Source organism: Dermacentor silvarum, chromosome 4, assembly GCF_013339745.2.
Source record: "Dermacentor silvarum isolate Dsil-2018 chromosome 4, BIME_Dsil_1.4, whole genome shotgun sequence".
In the NCBI taxonomy this organism is placed as follows: Eukaryota; Metazoa; Arthropoda; class Arachnida; order Ixodida; family Ixodidae; genus Dermacentor; species Dermacentor silvarum.
In genome coordinates, this window is record NC_051157.2 from 47097390 (window position 1) to 47114763 (window position 17374).

General features: G+C 46.3%; 1 protein-coding gene across 1 annotated transcript; it reads right to left on the bottom strand.

Annotated features, from left to right (window-relative positions):
* Nucleotides 1-1576: 1576 nt before the first annotated feature.
* On the bottom strand, nt 1577-17333 carry LOC119449954 (beta-1,4-N-acetylgalactosaminyltransferase bre-4). The gene is made up of 7 exons (XM_037713266.2): nt 17205-17333; nt 15514-15788; nt 12191-12423; nt 7599-7789; nt 6203-6325; nt 5451-5546; nt 1577-1859 (listed from the first exon to the last, which is right to left on the bottom strand). The coding sequence occupies exons 2-7, from the start codon at nt 15752-15754 to the stop codon at nt 1709-1711; spliced, it is 1035 nt and encodes a 344-aa protein (XP_037569194.1). The 5' UTR covers nt 15755-15788; nt 17205-17333; the 3' UTR covers nt 1577-1708.
* Nucleotides 17334-17374: the final 41 nt, after the last annotated feature.

The window sequence follows — 17374 nt, forward strand, 5'->3', positions numbered from 1 at the left end:
TGAAAGCATAGCGGAGACCATGTTTAATTGCCAATAACTCCGATTCTGCTGAGTGCATTGAAGTACTTTTTGCGGCAAAGTATTTCTGAAATAACCTATTCACTTCAGATGCCTTTCTCCACTTCGATAAAAAATGGTTCAGGGCCCCTTTAAATAACTGTGTATCGATGAACAAAAGTTATGGTCTGAAATGCAAATGATATTCGAAAGAAGGCGGTTCCAGTCTTTGAACGTTCGCGGGACAAAATAATAAAGGGAAATGTTAGTGCGACAAGCAGTTACATGTACCTTATGGTGACGATCTAAACGGGTATATCGAGTCTGAAGGGGATCACAAAAAAGTTCAATATATAGTTATTTCGATATATAAAATAAAAATTGTATGAAAAATTTTTCAAGGGGATTTTACTGCTGTTTGTTATACACAATAATTCGTTATATGAGTTCGATATATCCGGGTTAGACTTCTGTCTTGTGAAAAAGCGTAACACAAGATGCTTTGCGGCTTTGCTGTGATACTGCTAGTGTGATTGTAGTTAGATAATATAAAACATACTGCGTTATTCTGTATCATTTCGAGGGAGTAAAGTGCAATTGAAAAGGGTCCCAAATGGAGCATGTGTATTCCAAGTTTTGGACGCACTAGTGTTTTATATATTGTTCGCTGATACATTGTTAGCTACCGGGGCACTACTAAAGTTACGCCACAGGTATCCTAGCATTGCAGGCTTACGGGTTTGCATACCTCTCTTGGAAGTCCAACCTCTGAGCTTTTCTCTGATAACTTCTCCCTCTCTCTCTCCCTCTCCTGGAAATACTTTTAAGCAGCCTGCAGGGGCAGGGTAAGAGCTTCTACTCAATTATTCTCCATTTAGTGCAGTCTATGACCTCTGTCATATAGACAGAAGTTGTAGTCCATTAAATGCATGTTGTTATATATTTTTATTTTAACATTAGCAGAACATATTTAAAAATTGCCTGTGGAACAGAGCACAAATCTGCTTCAGCAGAATGCAATGTTGGGCTAGTTGGTTCATGCTTGAAATGTGGTTCTGGTGCAGCAAAACAATGTGGGAAGAAGAAACGACAGAAAGAGTGCAAAAAAATCATGTTCTGCTTATTCATCAAGAGAAATCTGCTTATTAATCCAGATCAATCGAAGAGGAGGGCATAGACTAAACATCAAAATTCATATTTGACTATCAAAATTTCACCAATCAAAATTTTTTAAACTAATTCCTCTAGGGCTGATATTGTAATGCACAAATAGAAGCCACTGATTTCACAAGGCACCTCCACTTTGAAGGAATGTTGTACCAAGCACCAGTATTGAGATATCTGCAATTAAAATAGCGGTAAAGATGCACTGTTCCATTTACTTCAACAAAACAGCGTTTTATTCATTCAAGCTCAAAAGTTACTGGAACACCAATGTATTTCGTTGCAAACTTTGAGAATGCATAGCTCGAAACTGGTGTCATCTGCAGAATTACCAAGTACTATCAGTCACATCTGTAGCAAAAGGTCAACCCATTCTAGACTTATTAGAGCAACAAGGTATGAGATCCCAATTGAAAAGTATGTTTAATAGTAAGTAGCAATGGTGAAAGAAAAGGTAATTGACACATAACATAAGATTTGTGCAAGCTGCACCAATTGTACACTTCTTGCATAAGCAATGTGCTTGAAGCACAGGTGAAAATCGCAGTCATTCAGTTGGCCGGGTGAGTATTTTCTGGAACAGATCCACCTTGATGTGGGTGAATAACTTTTTGAAGACAATGTCAAGCACCCTGTACTTGAGTGTGTTCAGGCCATCCTTGTAGATGCGAAAAAAGGACCGTCTGATCAGTCTCATCCTGGCAAGAAACAAGAAATAAAAGTTGCAATGTAACTGGCATGCCTTTTGCAGTACATGTACTGCTAGTTTAGGCACTTGTCACCCTGCTGTACATTCTCATGCCAAAGGAAGTCTTGCTCGAGCTGACTTCGTTGAAAGACATGAAAATAATAGACTAATGGAAAGTGTGGACTAGTTAGTCTCTGCTAGCTGCAGCTCATACGATGCATGATATACAGGGTATGTCCGAAAAGTAATGTCAATGAGTCGATTAAAAACAATTGATTGATCAGATCAGTACAACACATTAAAGCTTTCAAAATGGGCTCCTCCTACGTTGATACATCGCTTCCAAGATTTCCAGGCATCGAAGGCGTCACGGTAGGCCTCCTCCGGAATGTCCTTTAGAGCCTTGTTGCAAGCCTCTTTGACTTTGTCAACTGTCCCGAAACGATGTCCTTTCATGTGATTTTTCAAGCGTGGGAACAAAGTCTGGAAGAGCCACGTCAGGACTGTAGGGTGGCTGCGGAACCGTTGGCACCTTTAAATCAGCCAGGAAGCGGGTCACAAGGAAGGCGGTGGGGGCTGGCGCGTTGTGATGCTGAAGTTTCCAATCACCCTCAATGTCAGTCCGGGCGCGATGAACCATTCGTTTCAGTCTCGCACTTCCCAGTAGAATTTGGCTTTGACGTTTGTACCATATGTGGTACAAACTCATGGTGGATGGGTCCCCTGATGTCAAAGAACACATTGAGCATGGTCTTGACCTTTGACTTCCTCATTCTGGCCTTCTTGGGAAGAGGGGACGCCGAGCTGTGCAATTCGGCGCTTTGCCTTCTTGTTTCACGGTCTTATACAAACACCCAAAGCTCGTCGCCTATGATGCCATTGTCTAAAAACTGTGGGCCACTTTCCCACAAGTGCCAAAGTTCCTGGCACGTTTCAACTCGGCGTGAGTTTTGGTTGTCCGTTGCCACTTTGGACACAATCTTCGTGCGCACTTTTCGCATCTGCAAATATTTGTCAAAATCTCATCAACGGTGCTTTTTGGAATGTTTACAGCCTGTGCCACTAAATGCACATTCAAACGACGGTCTGATTTCAAAACAAATCTTATAAGAACCATATTTTCATCGGTGATGGCCGTTGATGACCATCCAGTGCAGGCTTCATCGCTGACCTCTACACGACCTTCTAAGAAGGCCTCGCGCCCACCGCTAGACTTGACGTTACCACATACAATTATCCCCAAAGGCAGTCTTTATCATAGGAAAATTTTCCACTGCGGACTTGCCAAGTTTCGCAAAAGAATTGATGGTAATCCTTTGTTCTGACGAGGGCTACATTAGAGCTTGCACGGGAAATGACAACGATCGAGTTTCACGAAAAAGCCTGTCCTTACTCTCCAAATCGTTGCAGACGACAGAGCGACAGCGCGTGCGTAAGAAAACTTCCACTCACACCAATACCAACCGGTCCTAGCGCGCTGCGACGTATAGTCGCTTCACAATATAATCACTGACATTACTTTTCGGACAAACCCTGTATGCACCCCGAACACCATAAAGGCAGGCGCGCTGCACGTGCCATGGCACTGCACCAAGCATACGGCAACGACCTCGACACCTATACAGACGCCGCGTGCTACCCCGACATCACAGCTAAAGTGGTAGCGGTGGCCGACTGGAGGGGCGAAGCAGTATTATCAGCCACAATATGCACCGACAACTGCACGGAAGCAGAAGAATGTGCCATAGCCCTTGCCATCAGCGCTCAATCCCCAGATAAGATCATTTATATTCTTACAGATTCTCAGCAAGCATGTCGAAACTACGGACAAGGGCGTATTTTCCCCGATGGCTCATAAAATGCTACACAAGAACCAACATCTTCCACTAGTTCACCTAGTCGGGACACCTGGGCATGCGTCTCTTCCTGGCAATGAGCACGTTCATGCGACAGCCCGAGGCTTCACCCTCCGGGCGCCGGTGGAAGGCCAGTCCAACCCAGACAAGGTGGAAACGATACCACTTACATACATGCGTATACTACAACACCACAGACTATCCCGTAGAACATTCCCTCCACCACACGTGAAACTACCATGCAGATGCAGCCGCTTGGTGCCAACTCTGACGTTCCCCAGCCTTGCTCTCTGGCGCACTTTTTACCTACCCAATACCCCGACAAATGTCCTTTCTGTGGAGGACACCCAAACCTCTACCATTCTACGTGGGAATGCTCCAAACCACCCGGCTTAGCGAGCTGCGCCATGAATGCACTGCAGATATGCCGCTCTTAAATGAGCATCTCGCCATGTAGGGTCACTGAGTACATGCCACTGGGTGTGCGGCAAGCGAAGGAACTTCTCAGCGTTCGCACACACCGTACAGTATACGCTCGTAGAAAAACAAAAAAGGTCACTTAACGTGAGTAAAGGATTGGCAGGTCAAAAAATACGCTAAAGCGATCGACAGATGCTGACGCCACCTTGGTTGTACCCGCACAAGCTGCCTGTTACTTCATGAACTTTTGCAGCATCTATCGGGGATGAAAAATTACTTCCCATTTCGAATGCATCGGGGAATAAACGTAGCAAGCTTTCACAATTTTCTCTGCGCAAACTGGCGCAAAGACAAAATTCGCACGCACCGGCGCGCCATGCATTTCGGAGGCCACGCGCAGGCTTTGCGGCGGCTCCGCTAGATGGCGCTAAGTGTTCTTAGGGAAGCGTGACAGAGAGGATTCCTGCTGTAGTACAGGCCTCATAACTCGTTTCGACGGTGGCGGTACGTTGTGTCGCTATATTGATTCAATGCTAAACACATTACCATCGACAGTCATCGTGAGATGGGTTCTACCGATTTTTTTGTTGAGCGGCGCCAGTGACGCTGTCTGTGCTGGCGAGAATAGTGGCTTCTCCAAGAAGGTTACTCGGGCGTTCGTTCGAATTTTCAGTTGTTTTTTGCGGAGTACTTCGTTGTAGTACTCTGCCGTAGTGCATTTTCGATACACGATCTTCACCGCGCAATTTACACCACGCTTGTCTCTCTGCAATGCCCTAACCTGATGAGGGCCCCCTTGAGGTTTATAGTAATATTACCGAATTGCAACATTTCATTTTACTGCAAGCCATATAACCTGTCAAGGTAGTTGACTTAAAGTAAAAGGAATCCGTTGCTCCAGGTGGCCAGTTTGAGATCAACATTACCAATCTTAACTCATCAATTTCGAAATCTGGTGTTTCAATGCATGTGCAACTAACCGTATTCTGTCTCGATATGGCACACGCTTTATGCTTGCGCTGCAAGAACAAATCCCTGAGAGCTTGTTCGAAGTCCTTCAAAACATCAAAGAAAGCCTGCCTTGACGAAGTTACTGTGTAAATATAACATTCGAAGTTCCTTAACCTAACTTCTCCACAGTGTCTGATGGCCTAGATGAAGCATCGCCTCGATATCCCTGTGGGCTGAGGCTAGGTTTTCTTGTAGCATTTTTAATTTTCCCTTATGTTTTTTCCATAAGGTGGTGCTGCCTTTCACAGAATTTCCCATGATAAAAGCTGCCTCTTGGCCGCGAAAGGAAGTCTCGCAAACCTTTTAAGACTTACCGTTTGGGATTTGCGCGCTGGACGCCATGTCTGAGCGCAGTGTACCGGCCGACAGTGCAGTTATTGCGCACTATGTTGAAGCCACTGAATCGCAGCCTGCAAGAAAGTTAAACCCAGCTTCGTTGTGTCTATATGGGTTCTGTTCAAATTTAATCATGTGAAATTACGATATGCGTTTTTTTTTTCTTTGACTTGTGTAAAGCTCTCTGCTGTAAAGGTCGGTGGCGTATCGAGTTGCCTTCTTTCTGGTTCCTGAGCGCACGTTAGGTCATGAAAGAAACAGACTGGGATGACTTCAAGAGAGTAAAATTATAATGTAAAGGATAAAAGCTTCGGAGCAGGCATAAACATGGCTACAATATATGCTGACAACCAAGCCAGATGGTTTCTTACTTTGTGACCATCTGTTGGGCTAATGGGGCGATCATCGCCGTTCCGATAAGGAAAACGGTACATTGACTAGGGGTGCTATTGTGGACATTGTCAAATTCCGCCATATTGTCAAATCTGGTATATGGCGGCAGTTTGAGCCAATCAGAGAGGCCGTAGCAGCCCTCTGGGCCAATAAGAGCTGACAAGATGGTGAATTCGACAGCATGGCGAAATTTGTGAATGTCCAGAATAATACCTCCACTCGATAGTGTTGCTCGCTGAATGACGACTCGACTGCAAGCATGTGAATACTCATCACGATGCTTAACATGGCGGCGTCTGGAATTGTCTCTATAGAATGAAATGGTTAATGCACCTACCTGATGGACATGTCGTCGTCCTCGCCACCCCATCCCCAGAACACGTTTGAGAAACCGTTGACCTTCTCCACGTGGTCGCTGCGCAGGGCACAGACGCCTCCGAAGATGGTCTCGTAGAACGGCCTGCGTGCATGCAAGCCAGGGGCAGCTCTCGCTCCTTTAACAAATCCTACGATGCCACCGTAGTGTATACACGTGAATGCACTTCGCTGCACTTGTAATAAAGGTACGCTAAAGAGTAACATTGAATCAAATTTCAACAGGTATTTGAATACTCTGTATTCATTCACTGCGCGGAAAACGCTAACTGGTGGATAATAACTTCTTCCGAACTTGTCGCCGAAGTAATGGTGCCGTTGTTTCACAGTATCTATTATATCGATTGTTTTAGAGAAGGAATTGTTATCGAAGCGTTCTGCGTTCAGTTCTTGATTTCTTAAAAATGCAAGGTAACTCTGCCTTAACGATGAACAATAATTAGACTAGACGCTGTAACTTCGTGGAGAGCTGGTGTGGAAAGGTGGCGTTCGTACCCGTGTTTCGTATTTTCCTGGTTGCAATGCCTCCTGCACAGTGATATTTCCGACATTACAGTAGTGTAATTTACTGCTACAGTTTGAAGGGACGAAGAACAATAACTATAAGTTGTACTGGGTTGGCGCGGTATACGCTTGTAGAAAAACAAAAATGGTCACTTAACATGAGTTAAGGTTTAAGTAAAAAAAAAAACTGCTATTGGAATGAGCCCATAACAGCTTACGCTGTAAAAGACGCTAAAGCGATCGACAGATGCCGATGCCACCTTGGTTGTTCCCGCACAAGCTGCCTGTTACTTCGTGAATTTTTGGAGCATTTGTCCTGGATGAATAATTACTTCCCATTGCAAATACATCGGGGAATAAACGTAGCAAGCTTTCACAATTTTCTCTGCACAAAATGGCGCAAAGACAAAATTTAAGTTTAAATCTATGACGCCACGTTGGCGCTCTGTTGCTGCGGTTTGTGCACGAAATTTAAAAGGGGAAAGTTGGCTCTTTCATTTTTTAGCCGCCGCAAAGCTTGGGCGTGGCCTCCGAAGTGCATGGCGCGCCGGTGCGTGCGAATTTTGTCTTTGCGCTGTTTTGCGCGAAGAAAATTGTGAAAGCTTGCTACTTTTAGGTGCACGTTGAGAAAATTGTGAAAGCTTGCTACATTTAGGTGCACGTTAATGAACCCCAGTTGTTCTAAATTATTCCTGTGTTCCCCACTGCGGCGTGCCTTATAATCAGATACTCTGCAAAAAACAACTGAAAATTCGAACGAACGCCCGAGTGACCTTCTTGGAGGTTTTGGCACGTAAAACCTCATAATTTAATATTCATTTCGCTCTTTATCTCAAGACTCAACGCTGGCTCACTTGTATTTCATAGTATCGGTGCAGGTAGTCATGTGGAATGGGCCTCCCTCCTTGCAGGCGTACTCGTTGCGCTTGTTCTCCGGCAGCAGGTCAACGTCATGGAAGATGAAGCAGTCGTAGCCGTCCATCGCCTTGGCTATCTCGTAGCCCACATTGAGGAGCTTTGCGCGGTTGAAGTCTCCCGTACCGTTCTGCGCGAAATAACGGTGTCGAGTGAGGGATGACACGCGTAATGTCGGTGGTTGCTCTTACAGGCGACCAACTTATGCCATTTTAGATGCGAAGCAGCCTACGGTCGGGGCTATGTCACTCCCTCCCTCCATCCACCCGTCGTGCGGCGTCCACCCCCGCACTGCGCATGCGCATCCTCCTCCCCCTCCTCTCCTTGTCTCATCTCCTCTCCTCTAGGCATTCATCCTCTCCTCTCCGACGACGCTCCTCTCCTCTCCGGATTGCGCATCGAATGGCAACACCTGCGGCTCCGCGCGCGATAATGGGAAGCAGCTTAGGTTAGAGGCTCGACGGTAGGCGCTGCATACTCCGCTGGGGGGCGCCACTGTAGCTCGCGGTATAATGACGCGCGCGCGCGCTCCGCTCCTCTCATTCTCCTCCCGCAACGCCGCGATGAGTGCCACGGACAGCGCCAGCGTCAACACCAGTGTCAGCGCCGTGGACAGCGTGCGGAGAAGAGGGCTCGAGCCGCTGCCACGAAACGACAGCGGCGACAGGCCGATTCCGAACTTCGAGTCGACCCCATGGCTGCTTCGCATGCTACTCAGGGTTCCCCTACGGGAAGATGGTGTAATTTTTTGTTAAAAGGTTGCCTGAATCTCGTGTAAATTGCATTTCTGTCATCCCTCCCTCCCCCCATTACATTCAGACGTATGTCGGATTCGCATCTTCAGCTGGCCCTTTTTTTTTCTTAATCATACATTCTTACGGGAGCGGGACGCTTAGGGCGCTCATTTCACGGTCTAGGTTTATTGCTCTTCAGTCAGACGAATGCACGCATACCAGAGCTCGCCACGCGTGGCCTCAGTGATTGCATCGGAGGATTCCGTGTGGTCTCGGATGCCATCTGTACAGTAGTTTTCCCAGCAGCAGACGAGAGACACCCCACATGCTTCAAAGGGGACATGGGGGAAGATGTCGGGGTGTCCCTGTGCGCATGAGCCATATACAGGAACACTAGGAAGACGCCATGAAATACAAATAATAGATTTTGAGGCCGTATCGAATACGAATCGAACTGTCGAATACGAGTCGAATAGTGCCTGAAGCAGATCGAATATTTTTCAAATAGCTTGTGAATAATGTACACCCTTCCTATCATTAATATCAAACAATTTTAACATCCTCGTGTTCACAACAATACAAAGTTTCTGTCATTACACTGCACATTTTATGAATCATTAAAGGCACAAATTAAGCATTAGAAGCAATAAGCAGATTGTTCATTAACTCGGGGCTCTCGGGAGAATACGCGGTCATGAATTATCATATAGATTGAATAAAGGTAATCTTGTGCACCAATTATTATCATAATATCTCTGTATACCGTTGCGACCAGACATACCTAGCTGTTGTCGGTGACAACTACAAAGCGAAAAAAAAAAAAGAAAATGTTTTTTCTCGAATCGTCGTGGTAGATGGTGTATGTTGTAATAGAATGTATTCTCATTTAATCCAGCCGAAAAGAGGACACAAGTGCTGCATCTATAAATAGTGCTACCGAACAATACCCGATGCCGTATGCTGTGTCTAAACAACATTTTATTGAGAGTGATCTTGCTTAGCCGGAAAAGTCAGGCTCACTGAACGACCCAGCGTGCTCTGCGACCTTGCGTGTCTAATGTGGATGGGACGAAAAATATCGAATTTTCGCTTCAATTTCATGTTTGATCGTGTACAGTCGACGGCGTAATGTATTAAAAAAATATTCGTATCTTCAAATAGTGACTATTAGATTCGAGGACCTAATCGAAGAATGACTATACTCGATTTGAGGAGTGAATCGAATAGCACATTATTCGAAAGTTTCAAATATTCGCACTTCCCTGTGTAACATTAGAAGAAATATAGCCGAGTCATTCAAAAGTATTGAATGAGAAAACGGAGTGAGGCGAAGAAGTGAGACTGGTGAATTGGTCCTGAACAACCTCTAGTGGAAAAAGGCGAAATAGAAAATCGCAAACTACGCTAACCGGACTGAAAAGAACAACGATGATGCTAATTAATAAGCAGGGGCCAAAAAACAAATTAGCTTTAGTAAATCTACTATGAAAATTTTATGAGACAAAGAATACTCGTGAGAGTTGGTGATGCAGTAGAATTAATCTAATTTACGAAGTAAGAAGAGATAGAACGAACATTAAATCGTACAGGCCCATTAATCAATATATCCAGTAGTATAGAGATTAACAATGCAAGTAATAAAATTTTAAGTTTCTAGGATGGACAGAACGTAATGGTATAATGGGATAACTACAAACGGCTTTAGAATAGGCAGGCTCATAAAGGACAGCCTATTTGTTATCACCGATTCTGTAGAAATAGCCAGAGCAGAAGATCGACCTTTGTACTTTGCTTTCCTGGATATTAGGGGTGCATCGAACAAAGTAAACTGAATTTTTCTTGAACGTTTGTTGGGAAGAAGTTCTTGGGGAATACTTATATTAAAGGAAATTTACGAGAATAATAAAGTACAAATAGCACGGGACGGGCTAGCTAGCGGTGAGACAATCGGCGTTCAGAAAGGCTTGGGCTAGGGTTGCTCGTTATCGACTCTGCTCTCTATGATGTGAATGATAGGCATGGAAAGGAGGTTAAAGTGAAGTACGTTAAGTTATAAATCTCGTATGAGTAAGACGGTATGGAGACGGCGAAACGCTCGAGGTTTGACGTACGCAGACAGTCCGTAAGACATTGAGCATCTAACAGATATTTGCAAAGAGCGACGCGCTAAGACTTGGGTGCAGTAGAAGGAAATCAGCTAGGCCTTATGGTGTCAATCTACAAATGTGATCAAATAGTCAGGATGCACGGAGACCAAATACTGAGAGTTAACGAACAACATACTTCAATCATTTAAATTATTTAAATAAATATAACATATCAATTAAAGTGTGGAAAAAAGCAAGTATACTATGGATTAAAGAGGAAAAGAGCGGCATGGGAAAAAACTTGAACAATAACACAAAGACAAGAGAAATGTAGTCACTATGAAACATGGGGGCACGATAATTACGAGGTAATGCGAGGCGTGCGTAAAGAAGTTATGGCTTCTCGACGTACATATGGAAACTCGGTGTTGTATATAAAACAAGAAGCGCAAACTGGGGTATAAGGATAAGCCAATGGACAGTTGAAAGGCTAGCTAGCATGCGCATGAGCATGGCAAGTAAACTACAAATGAGGCAGTTAAAGGAAACATGCATCCGGCATACTCCTTCAAAGTGCGGGACGCCTATAGAGTCATAACCTGCACGAAAGAAGAAAAAAACGAGAAATACAACAGAAAATATACCTGTAGCTAACTGTTTTACGCACCCGTATAGAAAAACGTCGACTTACAGTGGATAACAAGAACCAGGAAACCACCCACAAGATGTTACGTCAACTGCGTTACCTCAGTGGCCAGGAAAATGGGGTTAAACGTAAAGTTGGACAGGCAGAAACAGCATACAGGATAGCCGCGATAGAAAAGCGAGCGGCGAAGATATCTCAAACAACCGAAGAATCAAATCAAAACCCAAAAGGTTACGATCCTTCAAAGAGCAACGCATTGCTTTTCGAAACCAGATCAGAATGCCTGAAAGTACGGCGTTATAGGAGAAACATTGGTGATGACGAATGTACATGCATAACGTATGGAAATAGCGCCGGAACCATAGGTCATATTTTGTTATAGCTTAATTGTCGCTGTACAGTATCCATTAAGAGGTCAACGATCGAGGACGTAGTATGCCTGCCTGAGAACTTCGCCTTTGAGGATAATAGAGGTACTGTTAAGGAATCTGCAGTAGAGAATAGTAGCCAGTCGGCTTGAATAATAGTAGCACAAGGGCAGGAAACAAAGATAAATTTTAGGAGACTAACAGCCTTTTGCGAACGAGGGTTTGTAAACGCCAACCATCTGTCCTAGAGCCGATAACATGCGCAAAGAGAGGTAAAAATGACGAACTCGTTCGCATCCGTAAACACCTAGTTCCAAAAGGGAAGCTGATATAATATTCATCCATATCCATCCATCCAGGAAACTGGAGAGAAGCACTGTCCACCGGATGTGTACTCATACGGGGATTTGATTTTTCTTTACAAAGAGATGAAAAAAAAAATCATTCTCGCAGTCGAGGATCGACATGAGCGGCGTACTTCGCTTTAACTCCATTTCCACCAAGTTCCCGCCAAATTGTTAGAATCATTGAGTTTGGTTCCAATAGACTCACTCACTCGCTCGCGCTTACTCCGGAAAAGGATTCCATGTGAATTCCGTATCGTTTCCGGCATTCCGTAAACATAATAATAATAAACGCAAGGCCTATACTTAGTAGACCGCGTATAGAACGCTCCCGTTGAACGGCGGTGCTGACCTGCTCCACGAGGTATATGCCGTAGTCGAGCTGCTGTCTCTGTAGGAACGGGTGCATGTGTTGCAGGAAGGCTTGCAGGTTGTTGAGCCTGTCCCGGTAAGGCACCACTAAAGCCACTCGGTGCCGGGCCTTGCACTGGGTCGGGAACCAGCGGCCGCCGGGCTTCAGATGCGGCATCGCTTTCTCCAGGACCTCGAGTGGTAGGCCCTTCCTCTGGATCTTCAAGATGTCGCCTGCGGCGAGTAACGCAGATATAGGCAAGAAAGCGCGGGATGGGGCTAGATAGTGAATGCAGCGCTGCGTCATCATTAACGAGCGCTAGAAGGTCGCAGGTTGTCACAGGGTAAACTAACGCAATAAAAAAAAAAAAAATCCCCGGACACCTAAGCACTTATGAGTTGGGAATGCGAAAACATTAATGTCGAGTTGAACGCTGCTGAGCGGTCCTTCGAGTTTAGCGCTGCGAGTAATGTACCACTGTGGTACGTGCTGCCCCAGCCAGAAGACAGCAGCAGCCTGTGCCAACGCCGCATACCACCGACGTCGTGCGCGATGAGAGACCGAGGATGCAGCAGCGGCTACCAAGGCCGCCAGGCGCACGCAGCAGCTAAACCCAGTGGGGGTGAGAGAGAGTAATACGGACTGCGCGCTGGCTTCTGAGAGCGAGGGCAACGTGACGTCGTGGCCATGTCTTCTCCCCTCACATAACACCTGGCGCACAATCGCTGCAGCAGCAGGTGTTACCTTTTGCGCGCTATGCTCCGTCGAGGCGCGTTCGTGACATGACGTTGCAGCCAATGGCAATTCGAATTTAGGTGCCGCTTCGCTGATACAGACGACAGATGCCGGCTTTTTCGCTCAGTGAGCCATCTTACACATTCGCATGGGGAAAAAAAGGTCGCAGTTATGCCTGAAGGGCGAAGAATAGCAATCCGTGTGATGGCTATTAGAATAAATAAAGAGGTGGGGCGTAGAAAAAGCTATAAAAATGATAAGTGTTTCTAGATGTCAGGTGCAGTGAAAATAAGATGCCCTTGCAAAGCAGCTTTCAATGCGTGAGCAAGCGCGGCAGCAGCAGCGAGCGAAGGTTCGTGTGGTCTATAGCTTCAACGGAAAAGAACACAGTGCATACAAAGGTAAGAGCCGTGTGCCTGTGCGACAGCCCGCAGCCGCGCAAAGTACAAGTACGCAATTGCTGGCAGAGTAGAAGCCGCACTCCCTCCCTCCCGCGCTGCCTTCCCGCTTTCCTCCTTTCGCGCAGGAGATTGAGTCGCCAGTTCCCCTTGCGCACGGTCGCAAGATACGCATTTGGTGCCCCAGCTAGACATCGCCTCCCCTCCCTCCCTCCCATCCCCTCACGGCCCTTTACACGGCGGAAGACATCGCGTTTGCTCTCCGCCGTGCGTTTGCTCTCTGAAGCGTGCGTCCCTCGCGCGATTTCACTCGCACATACGGCGCGCGGCGACGAGTTTATCGCCATTGGACTTTATACGGAACCTCACGCGACGACGACGCTGATGGCATAAATCCGCTTGGAGTTTTCATATAATTGCTATCGCAATAAAAAATGTTGATCAGACAGAAAATGGTTCTCGTCAGGCCGCCTTGAAAGCTTCCTTTCCCGCATTATGTGTGTGTGTACAGAGAAGCCTGCTCTGAGGCTGCTGAGTATAAAAATAATAACTGATTTGTAAATGTAATAGTTTAATAATAATAATAATAATAATAATAATAATAATAAATCATTCTTGTCGCCGGCCGCGTCAAGGTCAGTACAAAAAAAAGGAAAAATAGAAAATAAAATAAACAAGGGGAGAACAGCTGTGGTCAAGTTCATCCTGACGGCGTTCCGGTTCAGTTGATGCGATTGCTTTGAAGGGGCCATGCAGCTTCCTGGCAACTCACCTCCACACTGTTCAGTACACGGATTTAATTTATTTGGCACCGGAAGAGCGATGGGTAGCCATGCATAAGCTAGGAAATTAACAGCCGAGCCAAAGAATGTTTACGCGTTAGTAGAGTATTCCCAGAATTTTTGTAGCATTAAAATCTTTAGTATGAGAGTTTCTTCGCCAAATCTTGAAAACTTGGCACATAAATTAGCAGTCTCTTGGGATGCAGTCACATGAATCGAATGGCGTATAAATATACGTAGGCTGCTTCTAAATACGTAGGCTTCTCCTACAGACACCGGTTCGCGCGAGTGCCTCGTGTGGACATTAAATTATTAAAGGGGCCCTGAACCACTTTTTATCGAAGTGAAGAAAGACATTTGAAGTGAAAATAGGCCATTTCAGAATCACTTTGCCGCAATAACTACTTCAATGCGTTCAGCAGAAGTGGAGTTATGGGCTATCAAACACGGCCTCCATTGTGCTCCCCTTCCTCCTCCAAAGCCCTGCACTGCGAAGGCTACGGCGGAGACGTCACCGTGACGTCCTAGACGTCACCCTGGCGCGCATTTCAAATTCTCGATTCGGTGCCTACGCCGCGCTAAACCCAAGCCAAACGTGGCTGTCCTCAGAAAGCCGCAGTGCGCTTAGCCACTGGACTCGCGGTGTAGCCGACCGCAGCGACCAATAACAGCCGCGTATTGGAGTGCGCTTTATGACGAAATAAAGCGCACAGAAAAGAGCGAGGATCATGGGGTTTTTAAAACGAGAGCGGTTGAGAAAAAGGTGACTTCGCGCTCCGCTTGCGAGCTCCACGGACTGCGTACGACAGCAGAACTTGGCTGAGATGTTCACAACAGCGTATGCTACCCCGCGGACTATGTTATTTCACCAAGCCCTAGGGGTGGTTCAGGGCCTCTTTAAGCTAGAATAAAGTCAATTTATTATGGACCGTCTATCAGAAATTTCTGGCCCTGTCGCCTGGCCATGTAAATGACCCCCTGTTATGACCTTTTTCGCTACAAATCTTCAAACATTGAAGGCTGCATGCTCATATTCCATAGCTTGAAAACGCCAGTGTAAACTGTAAGAGTTGGTTACTCGCACCTCGCGCAGATCTTGTCACTTGCGAAGTGACATCGATTTTTTTTTTTTATAAAGCCAGTACATGAGCCATGCAGTCCACAAATTATACCTGAATTATCAACGCTGCTCGGTGAATACTACGATGAAGAGTGCAGCTTGAGGAGCACCTTTCCGCACCAGCGTCATTAAACAGACGCTTTAGTGCATGACAATGAAACAACAACTCAATAATCGCTAGGAGACGTTACTGGAACGCTGCGTCGCCAAGGTAATCCACTTTCAATAGTCGATCGCGGCTGGCAAGTCAGATGGTGGAACGTTTATGAATACGGGAGCTAAGCTTACTGCCTTGTCCCCAGTCCACCGAACAGAACTCGGAGCGAGGAGCGGCTTGCTCCGTGCGGGCGAGTGCCGCATGCCGCTGGCCAAGGGAGGGCTGGACGACGTTGCGACTCTGTCGAGCAGTGACCGCGTAGCCGAACGCGACGGCATCGCCACCTGCCGGGGCTGCACCGACGCACGCGATCAGCAGCTGAACCACGCCGACGCCGAGCATGCAGGACGATACCCTCCTTACGCCGGCCATGTCCTCTGCTGTCTTGAACACCAGCGACAGGTGCCTGTAAGGTGGTAACGCAACAACTAATGTTTTAATGTGTTAGCAGTAGGAATCTCGAAGTGAGAAAAAAGTATGCCAAGTGGGGAAGCCGGTCACATGATTTGTATACATGCAGGGTGTCCCACTTAACTTTAGCCAAATATTAAAAATATGCAAATGCCACGTAGCTGGGAAGAACCATGGTAATTGTTGTTTGTCGTCGCTTGGAGATACTCAGATTATTTTTTGCATCCCGCCTAATTGCATAATTAGTCATAAGTAATTTCTCAAATATTTTAATTAGATGAAAAGTGTCAATGAGAAAATTTCAGAGCAACATGAAAAACTCCCGATACAGCTTTCTGCTGCTCAATAAAATGTTGCTACATAAAAGCGTGTTTCCGAGTGTGCAAGAAGCCCTCGAATGCACTCAAAGTGCCTCGAGCGGCCGGTCGCGCGGCAATTTACAATTGCACAATCACTTTACTGTTGCACTATCTCCAGGATAGGCCCGCCCTTGTCGGTGCGCCGACCCTGGTACAGAGTCATAGCAAAGCGGGGCAATCCTAGAGATAGCACAATGCGTGGTCACCTGGGTCACGTGGTAGGGAGTCTCCGCGTCTTGCTGTTTTCACTGGCATGCAGGTAATCGCTATAGTGCAAAACGCCATGCATAATATAATCAGAATATACATGACACTTTTTAACCGCTTCACGGAAGCTTCGCTTCTCAGATTCCAACATGTTGGTTGGATCTGCTTAAGATACTTTTTTTATATAATCATTGATCATTACATTTCAAAGGAGATACAGGAGTATACGGCACACGTTGCGTTGCATTTACATTTGATATCGACTACGCCGTCCCACGCCGGCCTTCACCGCCGCACAAAAAAAAAAAAAAAAAAAAAAAAACGTTGCGGAACTTCCCACAACAGCTTCGTTGTAAGAAATAAACTGCAACAAATATGGAGCTTTCGGCTTGTGTGAAGGCTCGTTAGCGACAACAATGGTGTAATACAACGCTGCCTAGCTGTGTACGTACGTCGTATAACCGTGCCGACATCACACTGGGTTCTTTCAAAGTCTCGAACACTGTGTTGGCAACAGATCACAGCGGCAATGGCATTAACGGCTATTAAGCTAGGCACACACACCTCACTGGCGTCGGAAGCGGAGTGGATGGCTATATACGTAACGTCTTGACGATCTCGGCCACGACTGCTCTGGGACAGTGCTAGCGCTCCAGCGGAGCTGTGGCTCAGCAAGCAAGTAACCGCTTACCCCTGCTGCCGCCTAGCGCTTCCGACGCCTCTGGCAGCTATAGGACGAGAATCCAACAGGAGGCTCGCCCACTTCGGCCGACGCACCAGCTTGCAAGCAACATACAGCGTTCTCGTTTGCGAACAAGGAAAATGTGTGTATAGAATGAACGTACCTGGACACAGCAATTTGAATACGAGCTTCGCAATTGCTGTTCTTTAGACTGGCTGCTTTCGTTCGGGAGCGCACTCTTCTTCACGTCTTCTTCTTTGTCACCTAGCCGCGAAAGCACGCGCCCTCGCGGAGCGTGCATCAAGGCGATCACGCAGTGTCGTCCATCGCCAA